General features: G+C 31.3%; 1 protein-coding gene across 1 annotated transcript; it reads left to right on the top strand.

Annotated features, from left to right (window-relative positions):
• The first annotated feature begins 402 nt into the window (after positions 1 to 402).
• LOC117926124 (cinnamoyl-CoA reductase 2-like) lies at positions 403 to 11377 on the top strand. The gene is made up of 6 exons (XM_034845200.1): positions 403 to 517; positions 607 to 776; positions 9494 to 9679; positions 10632 to 10794; positions 10942 to 11131; positions 11239 to 11377. The coding sequence occupies exons 1-6, from the start codon at positions 403 to 405 to the stop codon at positions 11375 to 11377; spliced, it is 963 nt and encodes a 320-aa protein (XP_034701091.1).
• The last annotated feature ends 5995 nt before the right edge of the window (positions 11378 to 17372 follow it).

Below are 17372 nucleotides of genomic sequence, written 5' to 3'. Positions count from 1 at the left end.
GAGTTTTACCAATTTCCTAATCCTAAGCAAACTCAAAATGTAATTTACCCAACCTCAAACTTTGAAAATATTGACTCTCCTAAAAAAAATAAACAAAATATTTAATTTGAGTAAAATACCAATAATTCCTTTTTTTATTTTCTTTTTTCTTTTTAAATTTATGTAAAAGCATAATAGGAAGCAATATAATTGTCTTATAAAAGGAAAAAAATCTCTATATATAAACACTATTTTGACTTTGTTCCATTTGAAAGGTAAGTTGATATGTACCTTATCTATCTACCTGTCTTTCTATATAAAAGAAATCAAATGTTGACTTTGTAATAGGTTAGTATCTCTCTCTATATATATAAAAAAAATCAAATGCTAATATATTTGTGTAACTCTAGGGGAAAGAAAGAGATGGGAGAGAAGAAAAGAGTGTGTGTTACAGGTGCCGGGGGATATGTAGCTTCATGGGTTGTAAAACTTTTACTCTCTAAGGGTTTCATTGTTCATGGAACTGTCAGATACCCATGTAATTTGCTTATCTTTTTAATTTCCTTTTTAATTTTGGGCTTAATTTTCATGTCCAGTTTCCTTCATTCAAAATTTCTGTTTGATCAGATGACGAAAGGAATAACCATCTGAAAAAGTTGGAGAAGGCTTCAGAGAATTTGAAGCTGTTCAAGGCAGACTTGATGGACTTCCAAGGCCTTTTCGTTGCTACTGATGGTTGCACTGGGGTTTTCCATATTGCCAGCCCTGTTCCTTCTGCCAAAGTGTCCAATCCCCAGGTAAGATAATAGGAAGAAAACCTCCATTAAAAGACTACATTTCATACATGTTATTTTATTTATTAAACACAAGTTAGTGAAATATTATAAATTTATTAAGTATTCTATTCGTAGGTTTAGGAATCCATTAATAAGTTATAAGACCACTTATAATAATAATAATAATAATAATAATAATAATAATAATAATAATAATAAAATTAAATAAATATTAAAATCATACAAATACCGGATATTAAAACATATTCAATAAAATACAAAAATATATTAATTAAATCTGGAATTGCACATAGCATGCTATAAAATTTAATTAACAAAAAGCTATGATGAAAATTGGGAAGAAACATTTAGGCAAGTTTAAATCTATATTCCTTTTATATATTAAATTATGTCTAGATTTTTTTTCCTAATCGACGTAGTTATTAGCTTCAGTCAATTTATTGCTTGTGAGAATGAGGTTAGGTTTTGTCAATTTATTGCTTATGAGAATGAGATTAATTGGATTATATAACATGAGTGCTATAATGGAAAATAATTCATGGATTAATTACTAAGCATTCACCATAAAACAAGTACAAATAAATTTAGCAAAAATGTAGAGCTCCTAGAACTATATATCCTTTTGTTAGGCATCCAAGTATTATAAGAATCAAGTCTATGATAAGTGATGATCTTATTACTAGGTAGAGATCCTTTCATATTGATCTTCTTGTTATATTTAACCTCAAGGCAAGATCAATTTATCTTTCAAATTCAGCCCTTGGACTACGCAAATGGGACCATGGTGGGTAATTCAATCACTTCATATCCAAGTTACGTGTGTAACAATTATCCTTGACATCAATGTCATCAAATGAAAATACCCACTGTTGGGGTGGTTGTTGTCACTACAAAAATGTATAGTCTTCTTATTCATTTGGAAAGTCTATATCCCTTGATTCCTTGAGCCTAACCCATTGTTGTAGTGATAGTCCAAAATCAAGACAAGTTTGATAATAGAGAGTGTGGGCTTTGCTAAGACTCGATCTCAAGTAATATTTTAAAATAAAAAATATTTATTTTTTGTAATTCTTTAATGGATAAAACATTTTCTATGAAAATCTTTCAAAAATGTTTATTTCCTAACTTGTAATGCTAATGTAAAATGAGAAAAGAATCCTTTTGAAAAAATAAAATAAAAATGGGCATGAAAGCACCTTATTGAAATAAGTTCTCAAAATTTTCAAAAAATATTTTCAAGTAAAATTCTCCTTTTGCATTCATTATTTTCAATTTCAATAAACACTCTATTTTGGAATCTATTTTAAAATATTTTATTCTCATTAAATTACTATATTTCCAAAACCATTGTGGTAACCTTAACGAGGAATGTGTGATCAATCTCTCAAAATTACCTCTCTAATCCTTAAGTCTTAGATTTTCCCATTTTGTGATCAATTGAAATACTTTAGCTCACAAAAATCATATGTCAAATTCTAATTAAGTAATTACTGCAACTATAGTTTTCTTGATCACATGTTCTTAGGATCACCCAAAGGGATAATGGTGTCTCAAAATAAGATATCATGGAGTATCAACTTAAAATACTTGTTGCTACCTGCCTTAATCAATGGTAACCCAATCTATAGGGAATAAATGACCATCTTGGGGTCTCACCTATGAGTCAAAGGCTTAAAGCCACTAATGACTTCAACATTAGCTTAATGTTCTCTCAAGAGAGTACATGTAGCATAGTAACTTGGAGAATCATGACTATCCGATAACTAATGTCGTGATTTACTATAGATCTTATTCAATGTATAATCAATCATACACACTAGTGTAATCACCATGGGAAAACAATCGTAATGACCAAGATAATTCAACTTTCTGATCAGGATGTATTGGACTACAATCTTTGATGGATTGCACAATTCCATGAACCTACTTTGAACCACTTATCATCTTGTAAGGAAATCATGACTTAAATCTTCTATGCAACTCTTAATACATCCAAGTCATATATAATGTAAGTGATAGAGGCATGAATGTTCAAATAATAATTAACACAAATAAGGATAGAAAAAAGGCACTATAATAATAAATAAATAAATTTATTAATGATATATTCTTCTGTTACATCATGTGATATTTCCGAGGCTCTATCTTAATGGTCATATGATGATATAGGAAGTGGAAGTTAGGTGCTCCATGGAGGGTACTACTAACACTTGGTAGAAATACACCATGTTTGAACTAGGGTTATTTGATTAAAAGGGATGCAATAACCTTAAATTTATAAATCTAACCTTCCACATTTTTAGCCTAAAAACGACCCATTTTGGACCAAAAAACCCTCATTTTTTTCTTATATAAGTAACCTTATTTTAAAACTTACATAAAAGTAATCAAAATGTTAATGAACATTTATGTAAAAACTGAGTTACTTTTCAAGTTCAAACATGAAAGGAGTTTGATTTACAAATTTGGGTTTATTTCATCACTTTTAATAAAATAATTTTTTGAACCATGGGGATTGATTGTTCTTCTCATTCTTTATCTATTTAATCAATGGAAACGTATTTGTGAAACAATGTTCATTATGACACTATCTTTGCTTTTGATAGTTTTAATTATTGTTTGTTGGTACAAATAAAACTTACTTTTATTTACATGATGATTAGCCAATATACCAACTTTTCTATTGTTATTCTCTAGTTACAACCTCTCACATATTGGGATAACCCTTTTTTATATTGACCATCAATCAATGGGCTCACAATCATTCTTTCTAACTTTTGTATTTGATATGGGATCCCTCCCAAGTGAATGACTCATTTTCAAATTTTGGATCTTTAGCACCCATAGGGAATATGGTCTTCCGAAGGAGTCCACCTTATGAAAATGTTCTCTTTTTCACTTTCTTTGCATAGTCTTGGAAATGGCTTTCGTTTGTATTTGCAAGTAATATTTTGATCTCATATGTGTCTTACATAATATTTCCAATTTCATTTAATCATGGCCTCAAAATATTCAATGAGAGAACCTATTTTGGAAATCCACTATGTGGGATGCTATTGTAATCTCCATAGGTAAAACAACATTATGGTTGAATATAAAAAGATACGGTGTCTCTCAAGTACTAGTCCTTTGAGAATTTCAACACATATGTGCTACCTTGGACAAGTGTTCAAGCAAACACATAGGCTTATCCTCTATTATGTTCGGAATAATCCCTTTAATTATCTTATTAGTTGCCTCCACTAAATTTTATGTCTATGAAATAACTTGAAATACTTTAAGAGATCAATGGTAATAAAGATAAAAAAAATATGAATAAACAATATCGGGAGTCGGCTGCAACCTTAAGTTTGGATCTCAATGAGAATACGATCAATTTCCAATTCTAACTAGTCATTTCTTTCTCATTCTCATATCACCCAATTGAATCTCTTTCCCATTTCAATCAATATACTAAAGAGGTTACACATACATGATCAAACCAGTCATCGATGAATAAGAGCATAAAGGTAACTGTTCATTAAGCCTAGTAAATATTGTATGTCTTGTCTTAATAGGTTGCAGAGAGCTTTAACCCTTTAAAACGGTAGAAAACTTGACTATGACAACAAGGACTTGGGTACTTACCATTATAGATGCATTCCATGAAATCCTAACATAAAGCTATGCCTTCTCTGAACAAAATAAGGTTTTTAGTCATTCACGATACAACAATAATTATTTAAAAAGCAAGGAAAACATCTAATTTCTCCTCTAAAAATCTCCATCGGATTATGCACTTACAAACCTTAAAAACAAAGTAATACAGTGTATCATCTCTCATTTCCCCTCAATTTTAAATAAAAATTTTCAAAATATATAATAATAAAAAAAAAACAACAAAAATATATTCGATTCACATTTCTCTGAAGAACTTAACTGAAATGGGTTGATGTAGAATTGAAAATGATATTTAATGCCCTTGATGTTGAAATGTGTTGATATCATAATCACTTCTCAAATAGCATCTTTATGTATCAGAGGGTATCAGATTAGCTTCTTCACAAATCGACATCAACCCTTTATGCACTGCCAACTTATGCACATCCACATCTACTATCGGAAACAGCATCAAAATCAATTAAAAAATAGGGACAATAGATTTTTCTTAGCTTCAAGTAGTATCAGTTCAAGTGTAACATGGTGTTGTTCTATGTCAAAATGCCCTTTCATAAATTTTCCTCTTCCTTTGGTATTTTTTAACTTAGGGAAGGCATAATCAACTTAAATTTCATCTGTAAACCACTTTCTTCCTTATTTTATGCTCACAAAGGTACTAGTTTTGTCTTCCTTTTTTGGTTAGTGTCCATCACAAAATGATGAAGTCCTAAATTTTTTGCTAAATTAATCTCTCATCACTTTAAAAATCAACAGGAAGATATAATGTTAAATTGACTGGACATGAGATGTCGAGTCCTTTTAGATTATTTTTTTAAGCCTTGAAGTATTATTGAAATTTAAAAAATGCTGAACTCTTTTATCAATTAGTACCAGAATGACCCTTGTCTTCTAATGTCGAAAATGGCTTTGGTTAGTTGGCTATCTAAACCAACAGTGACCTCTTGTTCACTTTTTTCCCTATCTTAGTCTATCAATTTGTATCTGTTTAGAAACCCTAGAACTGATATTGACATTCTCAAATGATGATTTTTTTTTTTAATACTTTTTATGCTACACTCTTCATTATATAGAGTTGTTACTCCTCAAAAGTAGAGTTAACATATATCTAAGTTATAGGCTACTAATATGCACTCAAAAGCTCTATAAAAGCATGATAGAACTTTGGTTTTAAGTGATAATCAAAATATTCTCTAATTCAAATTCAAATTCTAACAGCTATTCAAAAGCTAAAAGCACCCAAAGAAATTCCTAAAATTAACTCCTAACATCTATATATACTACTAAAGTAGCCATATGACATTATCTCAAATCATGCCACCTTCCAAGTACATAGGTGTTTTATCCTAAGTGGTAACCTTGGGGTTAAAAGTACAAATTCACTTTAGCAAACTTAGTTTCAGTCAACCAACAAAAAAGGGCAATTCGATATCAGATTGCTGGTTAAAGATGCCACTCTTGTTGGAGACTTCAGTACTAGGTGCCCATGAAAAATCTGGTGGCTGTTTGCCCTATAGTACATCCTGTGTTGAATTTAAATCTATGATCGATGACACAGATCTCATGCATTTGCCTTTGACCATGTATGCATATGTTGTTGAGACTAGTTTTATAGGATTTGTAATATTTAAGATTTGGGTACCCTAATTTGTTCAAGGATGTTTGGAATTGATGGGACTTGTGGCTAATTTCTTGTTGAGCATGTGGAAAGGCTACAACTTCTATATTTTGAAAGAATAAGGTTAGAGAAGTTGTAGTTGAAGGTTGACTGTCATTTGTAGGAGTTGTAACTAAAGGTTGTCTCCCATTTGTGCTCTTTTATTGTATACCTAAGACTCGATTAATATTTCTTTATGTTCCAATGATGGACTGGGCTTTTAAATATCTAAAAATTAAGAAGTGAAGGATGATTGTGTTCAGTTCTAGGAAAACCACCAGAATAAGGGAATTCATTTTCATTGAATGAGAAACATTAATTTTACTACTGAGATGAAGACATAGGTATCCTTTGTGAGAATTTGCATAGCCTAGTAAGACACACTTGATTGTGTGAAATTGGAATTTAGTGCATTGAAATGGCTTGTGGTAAGGAAAGTTAGGAACACACTTGAATGTTTTGATAAAAGAGTAATCCGGTTTCCTTTTGTAAAGTTAAACTTTAAGACTAGTGTAGGCAAGTGATTTATAAGGTCTTACGGGCATAAAGGCTTAAGTAAAGTCAAATCCATTTCAACAATAAGTTTATGTTTTCTCTCATTTTTTCCATTTTTTTTGGAGGCATGTGGGCAAGCATGGTGAAAGACTATACCATTTTTCTTAAGATAGTTCTCAATGCTTACCACCTCAATTTGATTGAAGTTTCTTTATTTTATTGTCCAAATTTTCTCAATTTGGTTTTTGAAAAAGATGAGGAATTTAGAACTTTAACTTTAGTTTGAAAAGGATAGAACTAGTGTATCGAGAGAAATCATCTGTAAAGTGAATATAATATTTGTATCTTAAGTTTAAATCAACTTGAGCAAGGCTCCATATGTGTGTGTATGAATTAATTCAACTGTTGAAGAAGTTTGGGAGAATGAAAAGTTGAAAAGTAGAGCATCAATTTTTTCAAAATTATTGGCAAGTTTCAGAAAAATTGAGTTCGTCATTGATTTAACTATTTGAAATACAAGAGCTTTGGATGTGAGTCTAGATGATGACCTAACCTTGTTTATGTAAGAAGAGGACGCATGATATCGGGCATTAGCCCTTCTTTTTTACTCAACTAAACTTAACCTAACATAAAGAACAATTGATAGATTCATAGAAATGAACAACTCACTTTGAATGATTTTTTTTGTCTCTAGAATATGCAGCTCGTAGAGTCCATCTTCAAGCCTTCCTTGTAGTAGTATTTGGTGGTTTTCCTTGTCCTTCCCCAAACAAAAATTGAAATAAGATTTAACAAATACTCTATTCTCAGTGATTAAATGGGAAATACTTAACAATCTCTTTTATTACAGGGAACCAACAATATATTTCTCAAATAAAGAAGAGAGGATAGGGAAGATATTTTAATATGGTGAACATGAGTAATAGAAAGTTTATTATAGTTGCCTACTGCAAGTTTATCCTCGTGATAGTAGTTAGATTTTAGAGAGAGGTTTCTTAGTTCAACAATAACATGGCTAGTGGCTACACTATTAGTGTACCTTGACTGGTCAGAAACTAGCTTAGGTGAGGCAATGAATGAAGAAGATTGATTGTTCGGGGGAGTCTGAAATGCATGATCAAAGCAATAGTAGCAACAAAAAGCAATGTGCTCAACTTTGTTGCAAACCTAACATGTAGTTCTAGAATTTTCTCGAGCACCTCATCTACATTCTCACTACAAACTCTTTTAAAGTTGTTAAATCATGGTCTTCTACCTCTTCATATTTTGATTATTGTTACCTTCAATTTTCTTATGAAAGGCATCGTTAGCATAAGAATTTAAGAGATCTAGTAATTATGTAACATTCATTGGATTTATGCAACTCTCTTGGTTCAACAATAGAAGAGCTTTTTTCTAGGTAGTAGGAGTGGTTCCATAGGTAAAATTAACTATAACAAGGTCAGACCCGACGTCGACCAAAACATGAAGCATGAGGTCCTCATCTAATATTAGATGTCTAGCAATTTTAAGAATGTTAGCATATGTCTTCACTTTGATGAAATAATCATTCATGGACAATGACCCTTTCGTGGTTGTCTGGAGCTCAATTTTTAATTATAAAACTCTAGAGTGAGTTTGAGATCTATACACCGTTTCCAATGCGTTCGATGTCTCATGAGTTAGTGAGAGGCCAACTACTTTAAGTAAAAACACTCTTTGAATTGAAGGACAATAGTCAAACATAGCTGTCTTTGATCTGTCCAAATCCATTTTGAGGTAGGTTGGGTTGATGTTGAAGTTGGTTTCACCAGGCTTCTCTGTTATAGGAATTAGCTTTTCTGGGATGGTTGTGTCCCAAATAGATAACCATCTAGGTCATGCCTTTTTTCATCTAGAGTGATGACAGATTTCCACAACAGAAATTTGTTTCAATCTAATTTTACCAAAGAGCTAATGTGCTCATGACATTGCCAAATAGAGAGCTGGTGTTGGTAGCAAAGGATCGACGTAGGTCAGTATTGAATGCTAATGAAGTTGGATATGCTACTATCATAGATGGAGAGGGAGGCAAGGATGCTGAGTCTGACAATAATTTACATTGATGGTGTCTGGTGGCTTTGATACCAAGACAAAAAATAAAAAACAGAGTAGAAGGAAATTTCTAGGTTTTGAATATGACCTAGAGTAGATACTGACCATTGCACAATCTATTTATATGGTAAAGATGGTGCATGAGGGTTCCTACACCACAGCCATGTACAAAAGCTTTTGGGCAGGATTAATGAGCAACAAAAAGTATTGGAACTTTAGGCTTAGCTGTAGCAGAAATGAGGCGTAGTGTTGCTACATGAAATTGTCAGGTGTTGATATTTAGGTGCTAAGGTGTTGATTTCAGTATCATCCCCAAAAGCTCTTACAATCAAATATGAAGTATGGAATTTTAATATAGATTTAATAAATATATCAGACGTAAATAGATATAATTTATATCATAAGAGTATTCTAGAAGAAAAAGTCTACAAACATTCAAAGATTCTTCAAACTCTAACACATAATATAGATAAAGTAATTTTGTTATTATTTTCATATTCCTTAAAGGAAAATAGTTTATAACACTTTTCCAAAAACCCATAGTTGTGAATCCATTCCATTCCATTCCTAATGTATGGTGTCACCTCCTTTTTTTCCTATTATTCTTTTATTTTAATTTTTTTCAATTTGCTGATGAGAAAAATGTATGATATGTATCTATTTATTTCAATATCAAATTTTAATGATCAAAATTGATTTCTAAACATCTTATAATTCTGAAAATTATAGTACAGTGCTTTTACGTGCCATTTATTTATTTATGTAGTCGATATATATGATCCTTTTTTTTACCTCCCATGCATGTGTTCTTATTTTTTTTTAAAAAAATATGTAGCTGGAAGTGGTAGAACCTGCTGTAATTGGTACACGCAATATTATAAAGGCATGTGAGATGGCCAAAGTGAAGAAACTTGTGGTAGTTTCATCTCTTGCTGCAGTTGTTCTCAACCCAAAATGGCCTAAGGATCGTCCCAAGGATGAGGAATGTTGGTCCGACCCTGAATTTTGTAAGACAATTGAGGTAAGTAGCTACACATATTCTATTTCATTTGTATCTAACTATTATTCTCAATGTGACACCTTATGGGTGCTTAAGGTCTGGTTTGTTGTGATTCTAATTTGCCTATAAATTTGTTAAATGTGACTTTACCCTCCTTTTGTGCAATTTTTTTGATAACCTTAATACACTTGTAAAATTTTAAAATGTTTTACAATGTATTTTGATATGCACCCAAAATATTTTAAAGAAAATTAAGATTTAAATTTGAAAGCTCTTTTGATTCATATTAATTAGTTTTTGTAAAAGAAATCATAAAAACATTATAAGATTAAAAAATTATTAAGAATGTGTTTTACAGTGCTTTTACACTAAGTGTTTTTAATGGAAGTATTTTTTCTAAAAGTGTTTTTATGATAATCACCTATCGAATGTTTCATTATAAAACACTATAAGTGATTTTTTAATACTATAAATGATTTTAAAATTTTTTAAAAGTATTTCCTAAATTTTATCAAATATCTAATTTTTTTTTTATCAAAAATACTTTTTCAGCTAAATATATTTCCTAAAATCACTTTCAAACGAACTCTAAGAGTATGTTTGATAGTAATTATAGTAATTGTTTATAATATTTTTAATAATTGAAGGATGAAATTTTTTAAGTATTACAAAATCTAGAAACACTTTTTAAAATAACTATCAAATACACTTTAAATATTAAATTGAAACACCTTTCCATGTGTCCATCCAAAGAGTCATTTTATTGAAATTTGTGGTTGGAACAAGCACCCTAACCAATTTTAGAATTAAAAAGTCATATATGTCCTAAAAATATATTTTTGGTAAAAGTAGGGTTGGAGTATTTTTTAAGCAAGAAGCTACATAAAGAGGTTTAGAAACCGATCATTAAAGATTAGTTGAACTAATAGAAATTAACTAAGCATCACTATTTTCTTGTATATACGGATGGCAGTACCCTTATTTCCTTTCGAAAACACTAGCGGAGAGTGAAGCTTTGGAGTATGCAAAGACAAGTGAATTCAACATTGTAACAGTTTGTCCATCCCTTGTATTGGGACCCATGTTGCAGTCGACACTAAATGCCACTAGCGCCTTTCTCTTATCATATTTGAAAGGTTCCTTCTCTGACTAAAGCTCTCTTTTGCACCTAATGTATGTCATAAGTATAAAGTTTATATGCTACTATAGAATTGGCTTATGGTGTTTCTAACTGCCTTTTTGTACGCTACTTGTTTTGTTGGAGTACTTTTCTTGGATATCAGATGGACATGAATCAGTAGAAAACAAAGATCGTCCCGTCATTGATGCACGTGATTTGGCTGAAGCGATTCTGCTAGTATATGAGAAACCTGAGGCACATGGAAGATATATATGCTCATCATATACAATATCAACACAAGAGTTAGTAGAAAAGCTGAAGAGCATGTATCCTAATTATAGTTATCCTAAAAGGTAAGTTGTATTCCATGCACTAAAAATTCAAAGCAAAGCATCATATATAATGTGTTATTTTTTCCTTTTCTCTGGTATACTAAGTTTTTTTATGTCTACACTGGAAGCTACATTGAGGTAGAGGAACATTTGAAGCTAAGTTCACAGAAGTTGCTGAGTTTGGGATGGAAGTATAGGCCACTGGAAGAGACACTTGTGGATGCTGTTAAAAGCTTTGAAGAGAAGGGCTTCTTGCCTAAGCACTAGCTAATAAACAAGGTTATGTGAAAAAGAACTTGGAAGAAGCGTTATCCGTATCCTCCTCTACATGAATATTCAATAAATTGTACTTAGTACAATGTTATTCCATTATATGCTGGGAAGTAAAAAGTTGAGACAGGTATCTATCAAATATTAGTTTCACCTTAAAAATGATATGACTTCCTATGGAATTTAATTTCGGCTTAAAGATGTTCTTTATTTCTGAAGATTGCCTATTTGAAAACAATATTTTCAATCATATAAAGGATATTCTCAAACAATATTTTCGATCAAAAGGAAAAATAATAATCAAATAAAGATGGTATCAGATTTTGGAATGTATGAACTATAGTTCGTATGTTTTCATTGATCAAAATAACAAAAGGAAAAATAAATAGAGAAGATTGAAGGTTTAAGAAAAAAAAACCCAAAAACAGAATACCTAAATAAACACTTTAGAATTGGAATACATTCAAAACCATCTACAATACTTACTTTAAAGTGTTTTAGATAAGAATTAGATCCTAGTCTAAAAATAATAACTCAAATACCAACAATGTTTGCTTTGTGGTGGTTAGTATGATAGATAACAAACAAGGATTCACAAACTAATTTTTGATTTAATGTTCTTATATAATTAAAAGACTTAGCTAGTACTGGTGTATTTGGTGATCCACTATTGCTTAACATATAATTACTTGAAGTCAAGCTTGAATCGTTAGCAAAGATTGCAACATAGTTGTTTCTCCTCTCTGATGACTCTACAAGTGATCTTTTAGAAAGTTTCTCCTCTAGCCTTTCTACAAGCATAATGCCAAAATAAACTTGATCAAGTTAGCCATGGAGAGAAGATTTAACAGAAAGATGAGTTTATTTTTCTCTATTTTTAATATAAAGATTATGGTTTTCATAGATATTTTAGTTAAGAAACACTAGAGCAAGGATAACTATGGTACATGGTAACCAGATGTCGTCTTTTGAGACCCGTGCATTTAACTATTTATATATTGACAAGAGTATTAATCTTGTAACTAGCTCCAACTCTAACAAAGTTATTTAAGATTGAAAAGTCAAATCTTGATTTAGTATTCAAAATTGATTTAAGTAAATCTATGACTAAGGCTCTGGAGTTTTCACAATCTAGTTTCTAATTTAGGATGCAGAAGAGAGCAATTCCTAGATCTAGGATTTAAAACCAAGGTCAATTTGAGATTGAATTAAGTCTTAAGACCAATTCTCATATGAGACATATTTATTCTCTTTATGGGTTGATTGCTAAACTCAATGAATTAGACATGTTGAATTGGTTTTTGGTTCATACATTGATTTTACTAATCCATCTCTTATTATATTCGAATCTTGGTTTTTTATAATTTTAAAAGAACTATTTTATGGAAGAAAAATATATAAATCAGTCCACTTAAACCTATACTTGTGTTAGTGCCCTATTTTAGAATTAATAGTGGAAAATGTAAGTTGTGATGTAGATAACAGGATGGAAACTCGTACTTCTTAACCAAAGGAATAAGAAAGACAAGGATGTATTGAAAGTGCAACAGGAATTAATCAAGTGAAAAAGAAATTTTGTGGTTAGTGTCAAAATATCGAATAAATTTTGACATTAGAATTGATAATAAAATGATAGCTTAGTGAGGATTTGATAAGAAAAATGAGGTACCAAAATCGAATTAATACATGTTGGGGGTGTCGAAAAGTGGTAAAAGGGTGATGTTATGAGCAATTGTCAATTTGATGTTGAGATGTTGTAAAAAAGAAATCAATACATATGTAGGTTGTGGTTTCTTTGTGCGCTTTATCCGTATTTGTCGGTGTGGTTGCTAAATCAGCCCAATTTCCCCTTCATGTATGGTTACCCAATGCAATGTAAGGGCCTACTCCTATTTCAACTTTTATACATGTTGGGGATCCTATAGTTATAGTAGAATACATGATTTGTACAAGAAGTAGTTACTTCTTAATCGTAAAATACTTGCACAAATCACTACAAGAAAAAAGTCTTCCTTGACGGTTTTTCATTGTTAAGGTAAGGTATATATATCAAGATATATACACCAATATTCATATATGTCATCTATGTGAGTGTCAAGAAAAGTTAAAGCTAGCTTGATATATACATATGTTAAAATTTTCTCTATTTTTACCAATGAGCGAATCTTGTTAGTATAGGATATGTCAAGATTTCTTCATCTATTAAGGTCGAGTTCAACATATGTTTAGCTTATTTGACTTATGTCAAGGTTGTTTCCTTTTCTTTTAAGGTTTTCCATATATGTGCACAATTTTTTTTCCTTTTTTTTTCTTTTTTGTCAAGGTTGAATTGTTTATTAGTCAAGGTTCAAGGAAGTTGGTTGCTTTATTTATGTCAAGGTTGCATATGGAATATGTAAACAATTTGACTTGTTCCCAAAATTAATCTTCACCCAATTAAGTTGAACCCAAATTAATTTCATTACTAAACCCAAATATTAACTTTTATATCCATAATAAATCTAAATCCTCACTTTAAAAATGAAAAAAAAAATAGAAATACACATCAAATTTAAAATTATAAAATAATTTCAATTACCTGGATAAATAAAACATATATACAAAAAAAAATATAAACATATACCAAAATATATCAAAAAAAAAATCTATACAAGAGTTCATACTCTCATAATATATATATAGATATATAACAATTTTATATGATAAAAAAATAAAATAAAAAAGCCAACACATGATCTTGTACTCTCAAAATTGCAACTCTTGCATGTCACCCAATCTATTGCAAATAGAAAAAAGCTAAATTAGTTTAAGTTTGTGTTTGAAAATTTATAAGAAAAAATCATCAATGATAATATTGTTATTCCTTAAATATTAACAAATACATCTATAAAGCACAACTCAAAAAATGATCAAGTATTTTGTTAATTAAAAAAAATCTAATAACTAATGTACATTATTAGATTGAAGAACTCAACCAAGTTATAACAAGTATAATCAAAAGAAAAGTTTCTAGAAACTCCTATTGGCTTATTGGAAAGCCAAAATAAATAAATAAATAAATAATGAAATAGGTAGCTCATAGAGGACTCGCATGGGAAAGAGAGAAACCACATCAATCTTAAGAGACAAATCAATAGGCGTTACGAAAAATAAAAGATAGGGTGACAAAGTTTTAGTAGGTGTAAAAAAAGTCCACAACTTCAAATATTGTAGCTACATACGAGAAATTTTCCTGGCCTACTAGCACCATGTTTAAAGGGATAATTCTATATGTCTATATAGTTGTAGTGATGTATTAACCCAACTATACCCATCCTGAAGAAAATTAAGGCTTTCGGGTTACCTTATGTAATGCCCAGGAATTATGATTGGTTGTTTCACTGACTAAGTTTTTCACTTTAAGTCATGAATGGAACTACAAATACGAGAACCATTCTTTTCTCATAGCACAACATAAGAGCCTTAACCTTCGTTTTCACGAAGAAAAATAGGAATAACTTTGAGAGGAAAGACTTTTTGTTTCTTTAGAAGAATTGTATTATTTCTTTGTTTTTTGGGAGAGAAGAAAAACATATTATTCTCTTTCTTTTTCAAAGAGAGAGAAAAAAAAACGTATTCTTTCTTTCTCTAGTTTTCAAGGAGAAAGAATTCTCACACTTAGAGAGAAAATTTTTTTATTTTTTTTAATAGTGGTAGTTTTTGGGTAGTTTTAAAACTCCCAGAACTGCTTTCCCATTTTTTCACAGTTATTGGGTTGGATCGAGTCAACCCACTTGGGCACCCAAACCTAACTCCAACATCTCCCACTTGCACAAGATGGGTTGAAGTAACCCAATCACTCATCCAAGTCCATTATATTCCATTTTTAAAGATCATTCATACAGGCAAATGAGTCATGTGACCATGCGAGCACACTTGCAATTTGGGAGCTATAAACTTATGCACCTATTAGGGATACATAGTAGCTCAACCTTAAAAAATTATGAGTGAACAAGAATAATCATGTCTCATTGTACCCTAGACTTATTTAGTTACATTTTTTTTTTAATGTATACACTTAATCCCTCAAAGTTGTACACTATCCAACATTATAAATGTATTCACAATTATATCGGCTACAAAAGCAATATAACTAGTCGACCATGAATACATCTTTATCAATGTAACTAAAAAAAGTCTTCCTTATGAGCTCATGCCTTGTAAATCCAAATTAACTGTTTTCCCAATATGTCCCATAAAGATAAATTATTTCATTTTCGACAGAAATATACCAAAGTAGCAACATTGATTTGTCACCTCAAAACATAGTCAAAAGTACAAAGAGTGCAATATGGGCTATTATAATTGTAATAAGCCCTAAGGATCTCACACAGTGAGAATGCAAGGATTAATCACTCACTTTCCTTGTTAGTCACATTCGAACACATGTAGTATGAAATACATGCTATGGTGGTTTCTTTTCACTTAGAGAGTGTATGTCAAACTACCACGATACAGACCTCAATGAAGAGCTTCACACTAATAGCTTATTTGAGTTTTGCATCTATGGTTCTCCTTAAACTTTTTATACTAAAACTCAAGTCCGGTTCAAATAGGCAAATGTAATTGTGGGTGATTACATTCAGTCAAGATGTCATTTATTATAGACCTCATCTTGATACTTAATCAAGGCGACACTCATCATCTCTTGTATACTTTTCACTCATTTATCATCATTAGTATACTATGTCTCATCCCAACTCATAAACATATTGATTGGGGCGGTTGCTCGTGTGAGAGAGTCAACATCTGCTTGTTGACATACATATTTATGTAAGTACCAATTACATATTTAATTATATGAATAACAAATTGTGGATCCAACTCGATGGTGAGCTCGCGTTTTATTTTGAAAATGATTTTATTTTTAAGAAAATGACTTGGAGTCGCCACTTATTTTTGTTTTATTTTTAAAGGGTAAACAAAATAAGAAAGAAAACCCTAAGTGTGACTCCTTGATTCATGCCTAATTGGTGTCTCAGCTGATGACTGTCCAGCTGGTGCTCCTTGATGGCGGGTGTAATCAACAAAATTTTTAACCTATAACACCATGAACTAAGGTAGCAAATACAAAGCTACTATAGCATAGTGGCTCTAGGATCGTTCCACTGGGAAGGGTACTCAAGTTGAAAATGATACCAATTCAAAGTGAATTGGTGCTGTTTCATTTCAAGATTAGCTTAAGAAATAAAACACAAACTTTGGTTGAAAAAGGTTTGGACTTAGATTAACAACACAACAAGTGATGAAAATAACTTAAGGAGAAAAGCATTCCTTGGAGATTCAGGTATACAAGGGAGGTTCCTCATGCAAAAGCATAACTCCGGTCAGTTGGTTCACTTCCTCACATTAGAGAATTACCATAAAGTCAATTCTCTAACAGGTGCTGCACAAATGCATCCCTCAATTGGATTTCAGCTTTAATTCTCTCACTGATGCAACTTGCAATGGTTCAAGCCTCTCACTTAGCCTTTACCATTCAAGGTGATCTTTAACCTTGGATTACCCGTCAAAAGCTCGCAAGAGATAACTAATGGATGTCTCCTTGGAGTCCAAAAGCTTACCAAGTGTTGGCTATTCTAGAAAATCCTACCTTCAAGTCACCTACCAGAGGCTCGCAAGGGGTAAACTAGTGCATCTCCATGGATAGAGATCACTTGCCTTACCAAGTGTTGGCCCAGGTGACTCTAAGGCGTTTTAAGTTAACTAAAAACATTAGAAACCATTCACGGGACACACTCTCACTTCATTCATAGCTGAAACCACAAAGCTTCTGATTGATGCACTTGGAACCTTTCCCGGCAACCTTAACTCCAAGGAACTAAAAGGTTTAGTTACTCATTCTCTGGGGAAAACTCCTCAGAGAGTGCATAACTTAGTAAACTAAGTAAAAACACAATCAAAGTGAGAAGGTAAAGCAGAGCTCAAGCTCAAGCCCTGTGTATTTCTTTCT

This window comes from Vitis riparia, chromosome 12 (genome assembly GCF_004353265.1).
Source record: "Vitis riparia cultivar Riparia Gloire de Montpellier isolate 1030 chromosome 12, EGFV_Vit.rip_1.0, whole genome shotgun sequence".
Classification (NCBI taxonomy): domain Eukaryota; kingdom Viridiplantae; phylum Streptophyta; class Magnoliopsida; order Vitales; family Vitaceae; genus Vitis; species Vitis riparia.
Note: the sequence above shows the minus strand (reverse complement) of the source record. Positions and strands in the feature narration are given on the sequence as shown.